Source organism: Anabas testudineus, chromosome 21 (genome assembly GCF_900324465.2).
Source record: "Anabas testudineus chromosome 21, fAnaTes1.2, whole genome shotgun sequence".
Classification (NCBI taxonomy): domain Eukaryota; kingdom Metazoa; phylum Chordata; class Actinopteri; order Anabantiformes; family Anabantidae; genus Anabas; species Anabas testudineus.
The window spans coordinates 1,952,477-1,965,093 of record NC_046629.1 but is presented as its reverse complement, the minus strand read 5'-3'; the positions used below and the strand labels follow the sequence as shown (position 1 = coordinate 1,965,093).

General features: G+C 42.5%; 1 protein-coding gene across 1 annotated transcript; it reads right to left on the bottom strand.

Annotated features, from left to right (window-relative positions):
- Positions 1–670: 670 nt before the first annotated feature.
- Positions 671–12,481, bottom strand: epsti1 (epithelial stromal interaction 1). Its single transcript, XM_026375823.1, has 10 exons — positions 12,186–12,481; positions 11,261–11,319; positions 11,107–11,190; positions 10,938–11,011; positions 10,647–10,730; positions 8,754–8,827; positions 7,442–7,526; positions 4,369–4,442; positions 3,742–3,953; positions 671–1,821 (listed from the first exon to the last, which is right to left on the bottom strand). The coding sequence occupies exons 1-10, from the start codon at positions 12,344–12,346 to the stop codon at positions 1,688–1,690; spliced, it is 1,041 nt and encodes a 346-aa protein (XP_026231608.1). The 5' UTR covers positions 12,347–12,481; the 3' UTR covers positions 671–1,687.
- Positions 12,482–12,617: the final 136 nt, after the last annotated feature.

Here is a 12,617-nt window from a genome sequence, read left to right as displayed (position 1 = left end):
ATACTTTACTACAGTTCAGATGGAAATATTGTTCCTTTTACTTCACTAGAATAATTTGGTCACTTTGCAGAAGCAGAATCTTAATGCAAATTATAATGAGCTAATACATTCTGATTTATTATTATTATTTTACTTAAGTAAAACGAGTAGTAATTTGACTTGTACAGTAACACAGGATTTCTACTCTCACTTAAGGATTTGAGTAGTTATTCCGTGTGTGTGTGTGTGTGTGTGTGTGTGTGTGTGTGTGTGTCTTGCGAATCAAGCTAGAGCCACAGAATGATTAGCTTACCTTAGAATAATGACTAGAAGCCAACAGGTAGCCTGGCTTTGATAAAAGTTCAAACACTCAGCCTCATGTTTGTTGACTGACTGTGAAGCAGTGAGAAACTGTAAAATGAACTTCTTTAAAAATATTCCCATAAATACAACAAGATCAGTTTCTCATTGGAGAGAAAGAAGATTTATTTTATATGCACATATATTCTCAACAATTTTCTCTGCATTTACCTGGACTAAATGCTGTAATATAGTTTTATAGGGTAAATGGAGGCTACACAATTACTGGATCTCTTTATTTGCTGTTTTGTTAGCGTTTTATTCTGAGTCAGCTGAACGTAAAGTTAAATCCCTTCACACACAATATTTCTATAATAAAGTTTTTGATAAATGACTGGATTAATATTTATTTTGGTTCAAATACAGGTTCGGGAAAGAACATCATATTTTCCTTGTCATCATTATCATACAACTCATTGGTGTTTTCAGGTCTAAGAAATAAAGACCCATGAAATAATGCATTAGAAATATGTGTAACCAAGCCCTTTCTGCCTTTGTTTGTTAGAATAAGTGGACTTGATGAGTGCGGAACTGCCAGACTGACACTGGGTTTCTTGTTGATCTCCACAGGGAAGATATTTGATGGATGACACCACAGTAAAATGCTCTTTGCATGATTTCATGCTGAACTAGAAGAAGGGAGTTTTCCAGTCCCCCATGTTGAGAGCCCCACTCTTTGTTCTTTGTTTCCTCGGTCAGGTGATAACCCCGTCTGCTGTCCAGCTCGGAGATGTTGCAGATGATGGTATTTACTGATACAACAGCAGCTCTGTGCCCGCTGCCCACCTGGAAACCCCACCCGGGCTGATATTACACACTGATGAAAGAGAAACGTTTAATAGAAAAACAGCGAGAGCTAAAAACTCGGCTGCTGAGTTCTGCCCGAACTATTATGATGAGCTGAAATTTGCAACTTTGGTTTTCCTGAAGAGTCCTGCTATAGATACATCACATGCGAGTTTGATTATAAAACAAACAAAATGCATCATGTATTTGGGTAAAGTTTTCTTCCATCTGCACACACTTATTTAATTAAGAGCCCCAAATATGATCAGAGGACTGTGAGTCATGGCGATGACCTTTGACTAAACTGGTGAAAATGAACATCAATTCAACTCAATGTCAGGGCAAAAACCAGGCATGACTCACTACTGCATGAAGGGAGATACAAAACAGTCGATGATTAATAGCATAATCAGAAACAGACTACAAGAAGCACATAATGCTCAGGAGGTATACATTTAAGGCAATTCCATCAAGCCACCACCAAGGTACTGTACTCTAGGTAACGATGGTAAACTACTGTAAACTACCGTCCTTTACAGATACATCAAATTCAACTTGGTGATCAGAGGAGTAGCGTGCAGGCCTCCTCGTAGTTGCCGCTGCACTGCTGGAGGATGTCATCTAGAAAGACTTTGTTGTAGTCTGGAAAGCTGTTCATCAGTTTCATCAGCGCCCAGTCATAGTCAGGCTCCGGGTCTGGAAAAAACACAGGAAAGACATCATGTTCGCAGATTCACTCTTGTCCTGACGGCCCCTGTTGTTCTGTAATTGTCATGACGTAAAGAACAGAACTCTTGTTCTCATTCTCATACACAACATTTTGAGGTCTTACCGTCACACTTTATTTATGTTTTTTTGAGCTAGTACAGTTTGTTTTGTATTATCAGCCTCCAACGACAGTGAGGTAATGGCCACAGCGCTCTTTCCTCAACTATTCGGTTGAAATGCACAAAAATAAGACAGTGAAGTGGGATTCTTAAGTCATTTGTATCTGGCAGCTTCAAAGCTCCTCTGTTTGACCACGTTGGCAACTCGTCCCTACACCAACCCACGCCATCCAGGATCTGACTCCTGCTGCTTCTCCCTGCTACAAACTGGTTCAGGGTCCATAAAATCATAAATGGGTGGGGGTAGGGACAGAGAAAAGAGGCCATCACCCCACCAGGCAGGATACTGGCTGGGTAGGCAGGTAATGACGGAATGGAAAGTCCTGATCAGCACGCTGGTAAAATATAGACTGGGGCTGACGGAGGCAGCCTAACGTGGATTGAGGATGTTGTGGGATTCCAACATGTAGAACTGTGCCCACAACAGCAGTGCCAGGACATAGTGTTTGAAATGTTTCTGGGTATTTTAACTTTAACCTCGAATTGGCGAAATCGCACTGCTGTGGCTGGTGTTCGGGTAGGCGGATAGGCACTTAGTCAAGAATGAAAGGCTATGGCGAGGCAGCGCGAGGACCAGAGGATGGCTCGAATATTGTGCTTTGGGATGAGACTAAAAACCACAATTACAACCTTTTTGTCCCCTAATACCAGTTCTGATAGTTCAGTTTGTATAGTAACATCAAGTCAGGGGTTGGGGACGTGCTAAAGGTTTAGTTTTATGCTCCTCGTGACCGAATAAATGTCATCGAACCAAATCATTTTATATTGCATTAGACCGTATGTGTTGGGAGTGTCCATTTCTATAATGGTAACCAGTGTTTCTGATCCTGAAACATTCAAACAGCCAATCACACTTGTGGAACCATTGTCATCAGAATAATAAACACACGTCATACTCATGGTTAAAACAAAGTTTCACACTGGACTCGAATGTCGGCCTCTGGTGGGAAAGTCCTGGATGTCGGCCCAAACCTCGCTCCAGCGTGGACCATAACCTAGTGCACATTTGACAGTGTCATTTGTGCAGGACCCTTCTGTTCTGTTTCCTTCTCTAACTGGTTGACTGATTTATGACTGTTTGGGATTTGAACATGAACATGTTGTTTTTCTTTCTTGTGTTGTGAGTGGCAGGTATTTACAGGTGTATGGCAGCCAGCCAGGTATCATAGTTAGTATTTCAGTCCAGGCCAATTATTAAAGGGTGTGACTGTTCCTCTTGGTGTGTCTGTTTGGCTGTAGGCTGAGAGTCAGTCTAGCCTGGATTCAGTAATCCTAGAGAGTTTTCCTCTTTGACTGACAGAAGCCTAATAGACCAGCGCTGTGCTGTTCTGCGTCCTGTCTCCAAACACACACACACATTGATAAATCGCTTAAAACACAGTTAGTGAAGGTTTGTGCCAAGAAGGAAAATACTTACTCACACTTACTATATAGACACAAACACACACATTTCCCACATACTACAGGTATCAGCAGGATTTAAATGCCAGGAACTACAGGCTCACTGCATACCACGCATACCTCCCTGTCCACACATAACATTTGTGAAGTATGTAAAGTCTTTGATTAAACACAGACTAAACAGACAATCACAGTCCTCTCATAAAGGATGAGGTGGGCAACTCTTGTCACGTCTGATTTAGGTTTGGTTAACCAGCGTTGAGCCAGACTAAAAAAGGCGTGAGAAACAGCAGACGGAGGGATATTCACACATCCATTCTCAGCTTACCAGCTTTCTCTGTCCCGTCAGAGCAGCTCCGTTCTGGATCTGGCTTCAGGTGAGCGAGGTGGACTTGTTGATCGGTGGATATATTCAGTCGTTGTCTAAAATCTTCCGAGGCCAAACAGGGACGCTCTGCCTCCTGAACACCTTCCATCTTTACGCCGTTCTCGCTCCCTCTGCCTCGACCCTCGAGTTTCTCCAGAAAAGCTGCGTTCACCCTGTCAAAATATAATAAAATCTAATAAATCAAAAAAATGTCTATTTATTGTACTTCATAACTTTACATGCTGTTTGGCTCCAAATGGCACAGACTGAGATGTGTTTGACAGCTTTTTAAACTTCTATACCCAGTGAAATATAGTGAGGTCAGTAAACTGCTCACAGCCACTTCACATTCAGTAACTCCGCCAGTCGGTTCTGGTTTTATTCCAAATGGACGAACAAAACAAACGATTAATCTTGTTGAGTCTGTTTTTGCATGTGTACTTTCTGTTTACCTAAAACTTTCTTTATTTCCACTGACTCCTTCATCTAACACCTCCGTTTCTTTGGTTCTTATTTTTATCAAATGTGCTTTACATACTTCAAAGTCTGAGATTCAGTTGTTCAGTGTTCAAACAGAAAGGTTCATACTTCCTGTGTTCCAGCTGTACGTCTCTCACGCTTTTCTCTGGCTTGTCTGTCTGTTTACTCTCCACGGCCTCGCTCTGACAAATAGAGAAGATGAGTCAAACCAAAGTTTAGTCACACATGAAGGAAAAGGTGGCAAACAACGTAACAGGACCTGGGCAACTGAGAAGGAAGTTAAATATTATCTTATCAGTACTAACAGTAAACGCCAATTTCAGAGGCTGTAAATACATAACTGACTCACTGCACTCCTGATAACGAAGCTATTAAAGCAAAAGCTTTAAATGGAAGTGCAGGCTACAGTATGATCCACACAAATATGTTGTTGTATTGTTCACATTATTACATGTTACTGCTGCACATAGTGTCCTTTTATAATCAGTCCCTTCTGCTCAAAGTGAGCTCGTATGTCCATCCATCGTCTGTTCACGATTGGGTCTTTCATGTATTGTAATAACTTAGATCCTTCAACATATAGCAGTTGTTTGATGCTTTCTTCAATGACCAAACTCTTTAGCGTTCCCATCAGCTACCCAATACTTGATTTAATGATTTAATGACCACTGAGCAGTTGACGGGACAAGAGTTCACCACAGATATGGCAACAAGCACAAATTACTTGACCTGTAATTTCACCAGAGGAGTTTATTTATTATCTCCATTCAGATTCTGGACACACCAGTGATATGTTGGGGTTGCCCGGGGTTCAGTGTCCTTCTTAAAAGTACTTTTACATGTGAACAGAAGCTGGGGTTCGACCACCGAACCTGCTATTAGCGGATGACCCCCTCTACTTCCTGATCCACAGCCTCCTTCTCTCGCATGAGATGTAAAACTCTGGTAAACCTCAAAAACAGAAAGGCCAGGTTGAATTTCTCAAAAACAACCGAGAGAGCTGTGAAACAAAGCTCAATGAAAAAAGGAAAGTGTGCAGAGGAAAAATAAGAACAGCTCATTACCCAACGCACCACCTCATCTGTCAGACTTAGTGGTACTTATGGTATGATATGGCCTGGAAATGAATGGCACTGGAATTTATTTTACTGCCAACAAAAGCAATGTGACAAATGCAGAGTTATATAGGAACATGGTGAGAACTCAGATACTTCAAAACTCATTTCATCATCAAAATCATGTCATCGTTCAGCAGGGCAACAATCCTGAACACACAGCCAAACCAACCAAAGAGGTTTTCAGGGTGAAGAGCTGGAATATCCCCGACAGGCTGAGTCAAACACCTGATTTCAGTCCTGTTGAGCTGCATTAAGGGCGTGAGCAGCTAAAAACATTCACATGAAAACAAGAAGAAAGTCAGTGAGTTCAATTTCCTGTCTTTCAATAACCACTGGACTAATTTTACAAAGTTTCAGTCAGTCTGTAGCTGAGAACACAATATTTTGGCTCCTTTTTATAAAGAAATAAAGCCACAAACACACTCACCCTCCATTGTTCTCCATTCATTCAGGAGAGCTAAGGGATTATGGAGTTGATTGTTTAGGATGGCACCACACACAGCCCACCTGTACTTCTCTGTGCTCCCATCAAAGCTTGAAATAAAGTCTCCACTCACACACATCACACATGTACACACAGCACACAAACACAGCCACAAATACAGGATATAAAGGAGAGATCAATCTGTCTTATGGAGCCAACCCTGGAAGAACAACAGATCCCTGGGTCCCGGTCAGAACCACATCAAGATGTTTGACTTTTGCTGCTCCGAAGCCGCAAGCTTTCATCTGCTAATCTATGACGTCTATCTGCAAGAGCTGCAGCCTGGGAGAGTCGAGGAGAGGAGAGCAGAGGAGGGGAGAGGAGAGGAAGGAAAGGGAAGGGAAGGGGATGAGGGGAGACGAGGTCAGACGAGAGGAGAGAGGTGAAAAGGTGAGAAGAGAAAATGAAAGGGAAGCAATGGAAAGTGCCGAGAGGAAAGTTTGAGACACAACATGGGGAGACGAGAGGACGGGAGGGGGGAGGTGAGAGGAGACGATGGGAGGGCGGGAAGAGTGTGTACCATGGGGTGAACTCTCATCTATTTAGCCTGTGTGTGTGTGTGTGTGTGTGTGTGTGTGTGTGTGTTTAACCTCTTGCTGCCTATATGAGCCATAATCGTCTCACTCCCTCGTCCGTTCTCTCTGACGCCCGATTTGAAGAAAACAAGACAAACTGAGAGAGAAACACAACAACCCGTCACCACAGACTGTAATACGTAGGCTCATCGTGTCCTCGGGCTGTTTGCTGCTCACTCTGTCCTCCACTGACAGGCTGGGTGGAGAAGAGCAGACATTAGCAGCAACTTGTCTAACTTTCCGACAGAAGCTGTCAACACTCCCTAATAAATGTTTTCTGAGCTATAAATAGCTAAGAGCTCTTCACATTTAGGACCTATTGATTTCAGGATTTATAGCAACAATTACCCCTGAAAAAATGATTTACAGCGAGAGCATGTGACTGCCCCCCCCGTACTGACAAAGCATGTTGGCAGGCGTGAGCTTCCTCCAGGTGCTGTTACCAGCACAGGTTGCTGCACTCGGCTCTGCTCTGTTGTGTCTCTCTCTGCTCAGTGTGAACTCTGGGAAGTCCCTTGAACTCTGCTCGCCTCTCCACTCGATTCCTCCCAGGAAAACCAAACAGTGAGGGAGGAAGAGCGGCTGAGGAGAGAGAAGAGGAAGCGGAGAGAACAAAAGAGTGAAAGGACGGACCGGCGTTGAGAGGACAGAGGAAAAGGCAGTGGCCGTATTCTCTGTTTTCACTCCTTTCACTTGACAGAACTGCTGTGTGGCTTGGCTCTGCCTGGGGGATAATCTCAGAGGGTGGGGGGTCAGCTTCCCCACCCCACCCGGCCTACTGAGGATACTGCTTAATGAAAACTCCGCACCCAACAGTATTTACTCAGAAAACAGTTTACAAAGGCACAGCTATCAGTGTGAATTACCACAGGCTCGACACCGAACCCTGAGAGCAACCATTCAAGAATATCCCATGTCTGCTCACACACACTGATGTGTGCCGCGTACACAAACAAAACATGTGAAAGCACATACAAGTGCACATCATGTGGTTGCTGGCTCACCCTGGATGATGTGTGTGGGGCGCAGCCAGAGACCACTGGACCTGGAGCTCTCCTCTCGAGGCTCTGCAGAAAACTGTCAGTCGTCCTGCGACAAACACAAACACACGTTTTTCAGTTGGTCGTTCCCAAAAAGAAAAAGAAAGCACACACAAATAATGATGGGAGCGTTCGTTTACTCCACAGACACTCTGAAGCTCGGGATGCTCCCAAGGTCGGCCAAGTTTGTTTGTCCCTCTGACGCCGCCGTTCCCGTTCACAGGCATCTGATCTCCTCAGCCGCCTTTCTAAATGTCTTCATTGTTTCTTGAGGTTCACACATTGGTCTGCTGTCTCCTAGTTTTGTTTGTCTTGTAAGGAAGCCAGAGATGCTACTAGACAAGCAACTTCCCCCAAAGCCAACCATGTATAATGTTCCAATAACATGCATGACTAGCATGACTCCCAGGGTAATTGATTTGAGGTGGTCTGATGCACTGTTGGACAATATGCTATGAAAACCTTGTACACACAGCAGATACTCGGAATCATTACCATGTGTATATCCAATTCACTATCCCCCGACTATTTTAAAGAGGCATTCCACTAATTCTACACAAACTCAGTGTGAGAACAGTTATATAATGTCCTCATGTCTCAGCTTTCCTACAGAGAGAGTCTGTGTTGAAGCAGAGGGTGTGGAGACAGACAGGAAGTATCTAACAAAGACTCTATCAAGTTGCTTTAAAGGAAGTGTAGGATTCAGGGTTCTGCAGTTCGACCCACACTAGGGACTAAATGCTCCTATAAATCATTGTTGCATCCACTTTGGTTCATACTAAAACATCTATTTTAGATCAATATGAGCAGCAAACACTCAGATTAAGACAAGACGCACGTTGTACCTGCTAAAAATCAGCATGTTCGCAGCATTAACTGCTGCTGCTGTGTTTTTCTGTCAGCTTCATGCCAATCATATTTATGGACTGATGCTCTCCCAGGAAATGTTTTTTTTACTTTAGAAAAAACAGGTACAACATCTGCTGCCAAGTTTGAATAAGTGATCAGACAACCTGAGGTGAACCTGCTGGCTCCATGTCTTCATACTTCCCCTGACATTTACAACTGATATGTTGTGTTGTTCCCTTTTCTGCCAGCAGAAAATGCAGCTCACTGAAGCTCCATTGAGAATTATAGGTCAGTGGAGGATCAGACACTGGGCGCTTCCTTTGTAAAGGTCTGGAGATTGTGTCACCTGATGCTACATCAATGACGCATCACAGCATATAAAAACAGCACAGTGATGAGACCCAAGTGAACCTGATCCAGGTCTGACCTGAGGTGATCCTGCCTCAGCTGCTCCTTCCTCCTCTGGTCCTCCTGCTCGTTCCTCTCCTTCAAGCGTTCAGCCTGCAATGCATCACAACCAAGAGTCACACATTCATAGTCACCGCCGTGTGTCACCAGCCACATGTGTGAGTGATTTTTCTCAGTGATCAGTGGGTGGGAGGCAGGAAACATATATACATTACAGCTATAACCAGTTCTCTGGTGCAGTGTAATTATAAAGAGGAGACTAGAAGAGACACAATAAAAGATGTGGAATCTATTATATTTATGTAAAAACACTGCTGTTATCTGTATCAGATGACTGTGGTGTGTCACCATGCTCTTCAAAATGATAACATGTCTATGAGTCTTGAAACCTCAGTTCCCTATAAAGAGCTAGAGAAGCTCCCATCCATCCACTGATTTACTGTATTTCATTTTCTACGTCACACCTTTGGATCCGTGCAGCCTGACCCCAGGTGAGATGCTACAGTTTGTCCTGCAGGGTACAAATTCTGAGTTTCAGTAAATACAGTACAGAGTCCAGCGGCAGGGATGAGCTGTGGTCTGAACACTTAATATTTCTCTGTCTGGTTTTATGCTGCCCCCGCATCTTCAGTTCTCCCACACAAAATGGTTCAGGATGGACTGTTGTTTTTGCCAGTCTCTAGTTAGATCATGTCTATAGTTTCACATGCATCTGCTTATTTGCTGGATTACCAGTACATTCCTTTGGCTTCACAGAGGTCATAGCACAACAGGAAAAGGGCTGTGGAATATTGCTTTGGTCTTGGGTATTAATCACCTGTCCATTTAGCTGAAGCCATCTATTATTATTACTATTAGGCAAAGAGCAGTGACCAGACATGAAGCAGCAACATGTCTGAGGAGCTGTCTTTGGCGGCTAAAAAACCCACAAGATCATCAATCAGGTAGTCACGGCTTTAGAGCCGGGTGTGTGTGGGGTGAGACTCTGCTCAGGCACAAAAAGCTGGGGCTGATCCATGTGTCTAGTGACATCTAGAGGTAAAGAACCATATTGTCTCTCGAAGTAAGAAAAGTATTTCCATGCAGCAAAAGGTGACGTGATACACTAGAAACTCCTGTCGAGCCTGAAGCATTCAATCTTTATTTATCTTCATGTAATGTCGTCATCGCACGTCTGACGCTGTGGCCAATTTATTAGATCTAATCCACTGCAAATGTTTTTGTTGACAGTGTCAGGGAGCTGTTATTTCACCATTATCTATCCATTATATCTTTTCTAATAATCCGACTGCCACTATCATGTATGTACAGTAAATAAGGGGGAAGAACCTCTAAATATATCTCATTTAGTTGTGTTTAAAAGGGGAATTTTACTAATAAACATACACAAGTGGGCAAAATACACAGAGAAGAAAATGGAAATACACACAGCGTGATTATTGAAGCCTGAAAGTGTTTTGCTGCGGCTGGGATGGTGTCTTTACACTAACGCGTTTTAGATAGTCTGTACGTAAAATAAATACTACAGTTTAACTTTACCTTAGTAAGGACACAAAATGCAAACACTTTAATTTTATTTTTTTATGCTGACCTGTGGGATGTGGGAGGTTTAAAAAAGACAGTTGCTCTAATTGCAGCATTTTAAGAACTGTGTTCAGATCAGTCATAGATCTTTTTATTGTGGATTGTTTGATGTCTATGTTGTGCAGTACGTCCCACACAGGACTCTGGGCTCTGTCAGAAACTACTCTGGGACATCCAGGAAATCACTGAGCTGACTGAAATCGAAACAGGTTAGAATGGTTTGTTTTCCAAGACAACAGAAACTCTAACGAAGGACGTGGTGACAGCTGTACAGCAGCATTTTAGTGCCTGTGACAAGTTACTACACGTTACTGTTTAAACTTCTCACCTTCTGCCTCTGTTCGGCTCTCATCTTCTGTATCTTCTCCTCCTCTTCTCGCTTCCTCTTCTTTTCCTGCTCATCCTGTTTCAGCTGGAAGCAACAGGTCACATCATATGTTTGTGATTCTGAAAAGAAACTCTCACTATGTTTTAAATTCTATATGTATGTAATGTTCCACAAATTGCAAAAGACTAATGTCAAATTTAAATGTCTTGTTTTGTAAATCAAAGAATATTCAAATCTTTTTAAAGCTGCGTTTGATTTGAATGGATGAATGTGGTAAATGTAAATCTGTACCTTCTTCTGCAGCTTGGAGCAACGTAAGTTTGTAAGTTGCTTCTGTCTTGCTTCAGCCAACGAGACATTACCTCCTTGATGAATTACAAAACAGATTAGACAAAATAAGTTAGAGTGAAATTAAGTAAACAGTTCAAACAGAGTTAATGATGCACTGTGTGCTGTTTACCCAGCCGCTCTGGATTCACATGCACAGACGTGACTCTGTTTGTCTCTTTCCACCTCTGAAAAGCTTCTTCTTCTTTCTGAGCATCTACAACAACAAAACTTTTAATAACCTGAGGAAAAACCAAACATACAAAGATCTAGTAGCCTCCACCTACTCATTGTCATTTCGCTTCTCCGAGATTCATTTGGTGGGATCATGGTGAATCCATCTGAGCTGAGACGAAGACGGAGATGAGACAGAGATAAAGCACGTTACATCACAATTCAACAAGTTAAATTAAATGAGTACTGCAAACGTGTAGCAGCACCATAGTATCACAAACACAGAAATGCTGCCCTACTTCTTATTAACTGTCCTGTGTGATGAGGTTCAGTTCACGCTTTAAAACAATCAAGCCTATTCATTTAAGCACATTATTAGTATTACTGATTTGAAGGTACTTCTTACTTCATACTTGTAAAATACTTCCTCTGTGCAGTAACAACAATCTTGCACGATGTTGCGTTCAAGTTCTTCAAGTCAAGAACAGTTGCTGTATATATCACAAGTACTTTAACTGTTAACCCACTTTAGTGCAAGGTAATATAAAACTATAACAATGTTCTTGCTGCTTCAGTTCTTACTGCTCAGACAAATAGTTATCACTGTCGTACATTTCTTTTGTAGTAGCCTGACTTTTCTACACAGATTGAACTGTGTTGTCTTCTTTTCTTTCTTCACAAACCCAAAGCAAACACAGCCGTGACTGACTTGTTCTACTACATTGGGGCTAATCTGTCTGAAACAGAATGAAATAAAAAATAGAGGAAAGAATTTAGGAAACGTTAGTAGACCTACATGGAACAAGGACTTAGGATTTACGAGGGACAGTGAAGGCACAGTTTCTGTTTCTGAACATGTGAAACGAAAGTGAAAATAAAAACTAAGAACTCCAACATTAATATAAATATATAAATTATTATAAATAAAAACACAAATATAAATGAAAGTCAACAGATCACAGAGCTCGGAGAGGGTTACTGCTGTCATTTAAAGAGCATCACCAGCTGTTTCTGTGTCAAACCTTAAAGCTGACTTACTACCGAGGCTGCCTGTCTGTCTGCGGAGGCTGCCTGTCTGTCTGCTGAGGGTTCCCACTGACAGCTGCGTTTCTGTCCGGATTTTGGGTTTGATCATGTTCCGACCCATCAGATCGAGGATCCCTGATCTTCAGCTGGTTTCTCTGGCTGTAAGGATCCATCCTCCACACACTGACAGGTCCTGGAGTGGAGTCTGACTGAAACCAGAAAGCTTGAGAACCTGTCCTCTCTAGAACATCACAGGACGAGGGTTTCAATGCAATAACGCCACCTGCTGGACGAGGAGGCGTGGTGTGTTTTTATGAACGTTATCTGGAGTAAACACATGATATTAAAGAAAATGAATCCATCATATCTCCGAATATACTGAGACATCAAGCATTTGATGCTGCTCAAAAATAAAAAACTACATATAAAGAAATACATGCACAC

Excerpts from the sequence above, each read along its gene's own strand:
- epsti1 (XM_026375823.1), bottom strand. The coding sequence starts at position 12,346 with ATGGATCCTTACAGCCAGAGAAACCAGCTGAAGATCAGGGATCCTCGA. Across the intron at positions 11,191-11,260 it reads GAGAAGCGAAATGACAATGA|ATGCTCAGAAAGAAGAAGAA; the intron begins GTAGGTGGAGGC and ends TTGTTGTTGTAG. Across the intron at positions 11,012-11,106 it reads TGTGAATCCAGAGCGGCTGG|GAGGTAATGTCTCGTTGGCT; the intron begins GTAAACAGCACA and ends TAATTCATCAAG.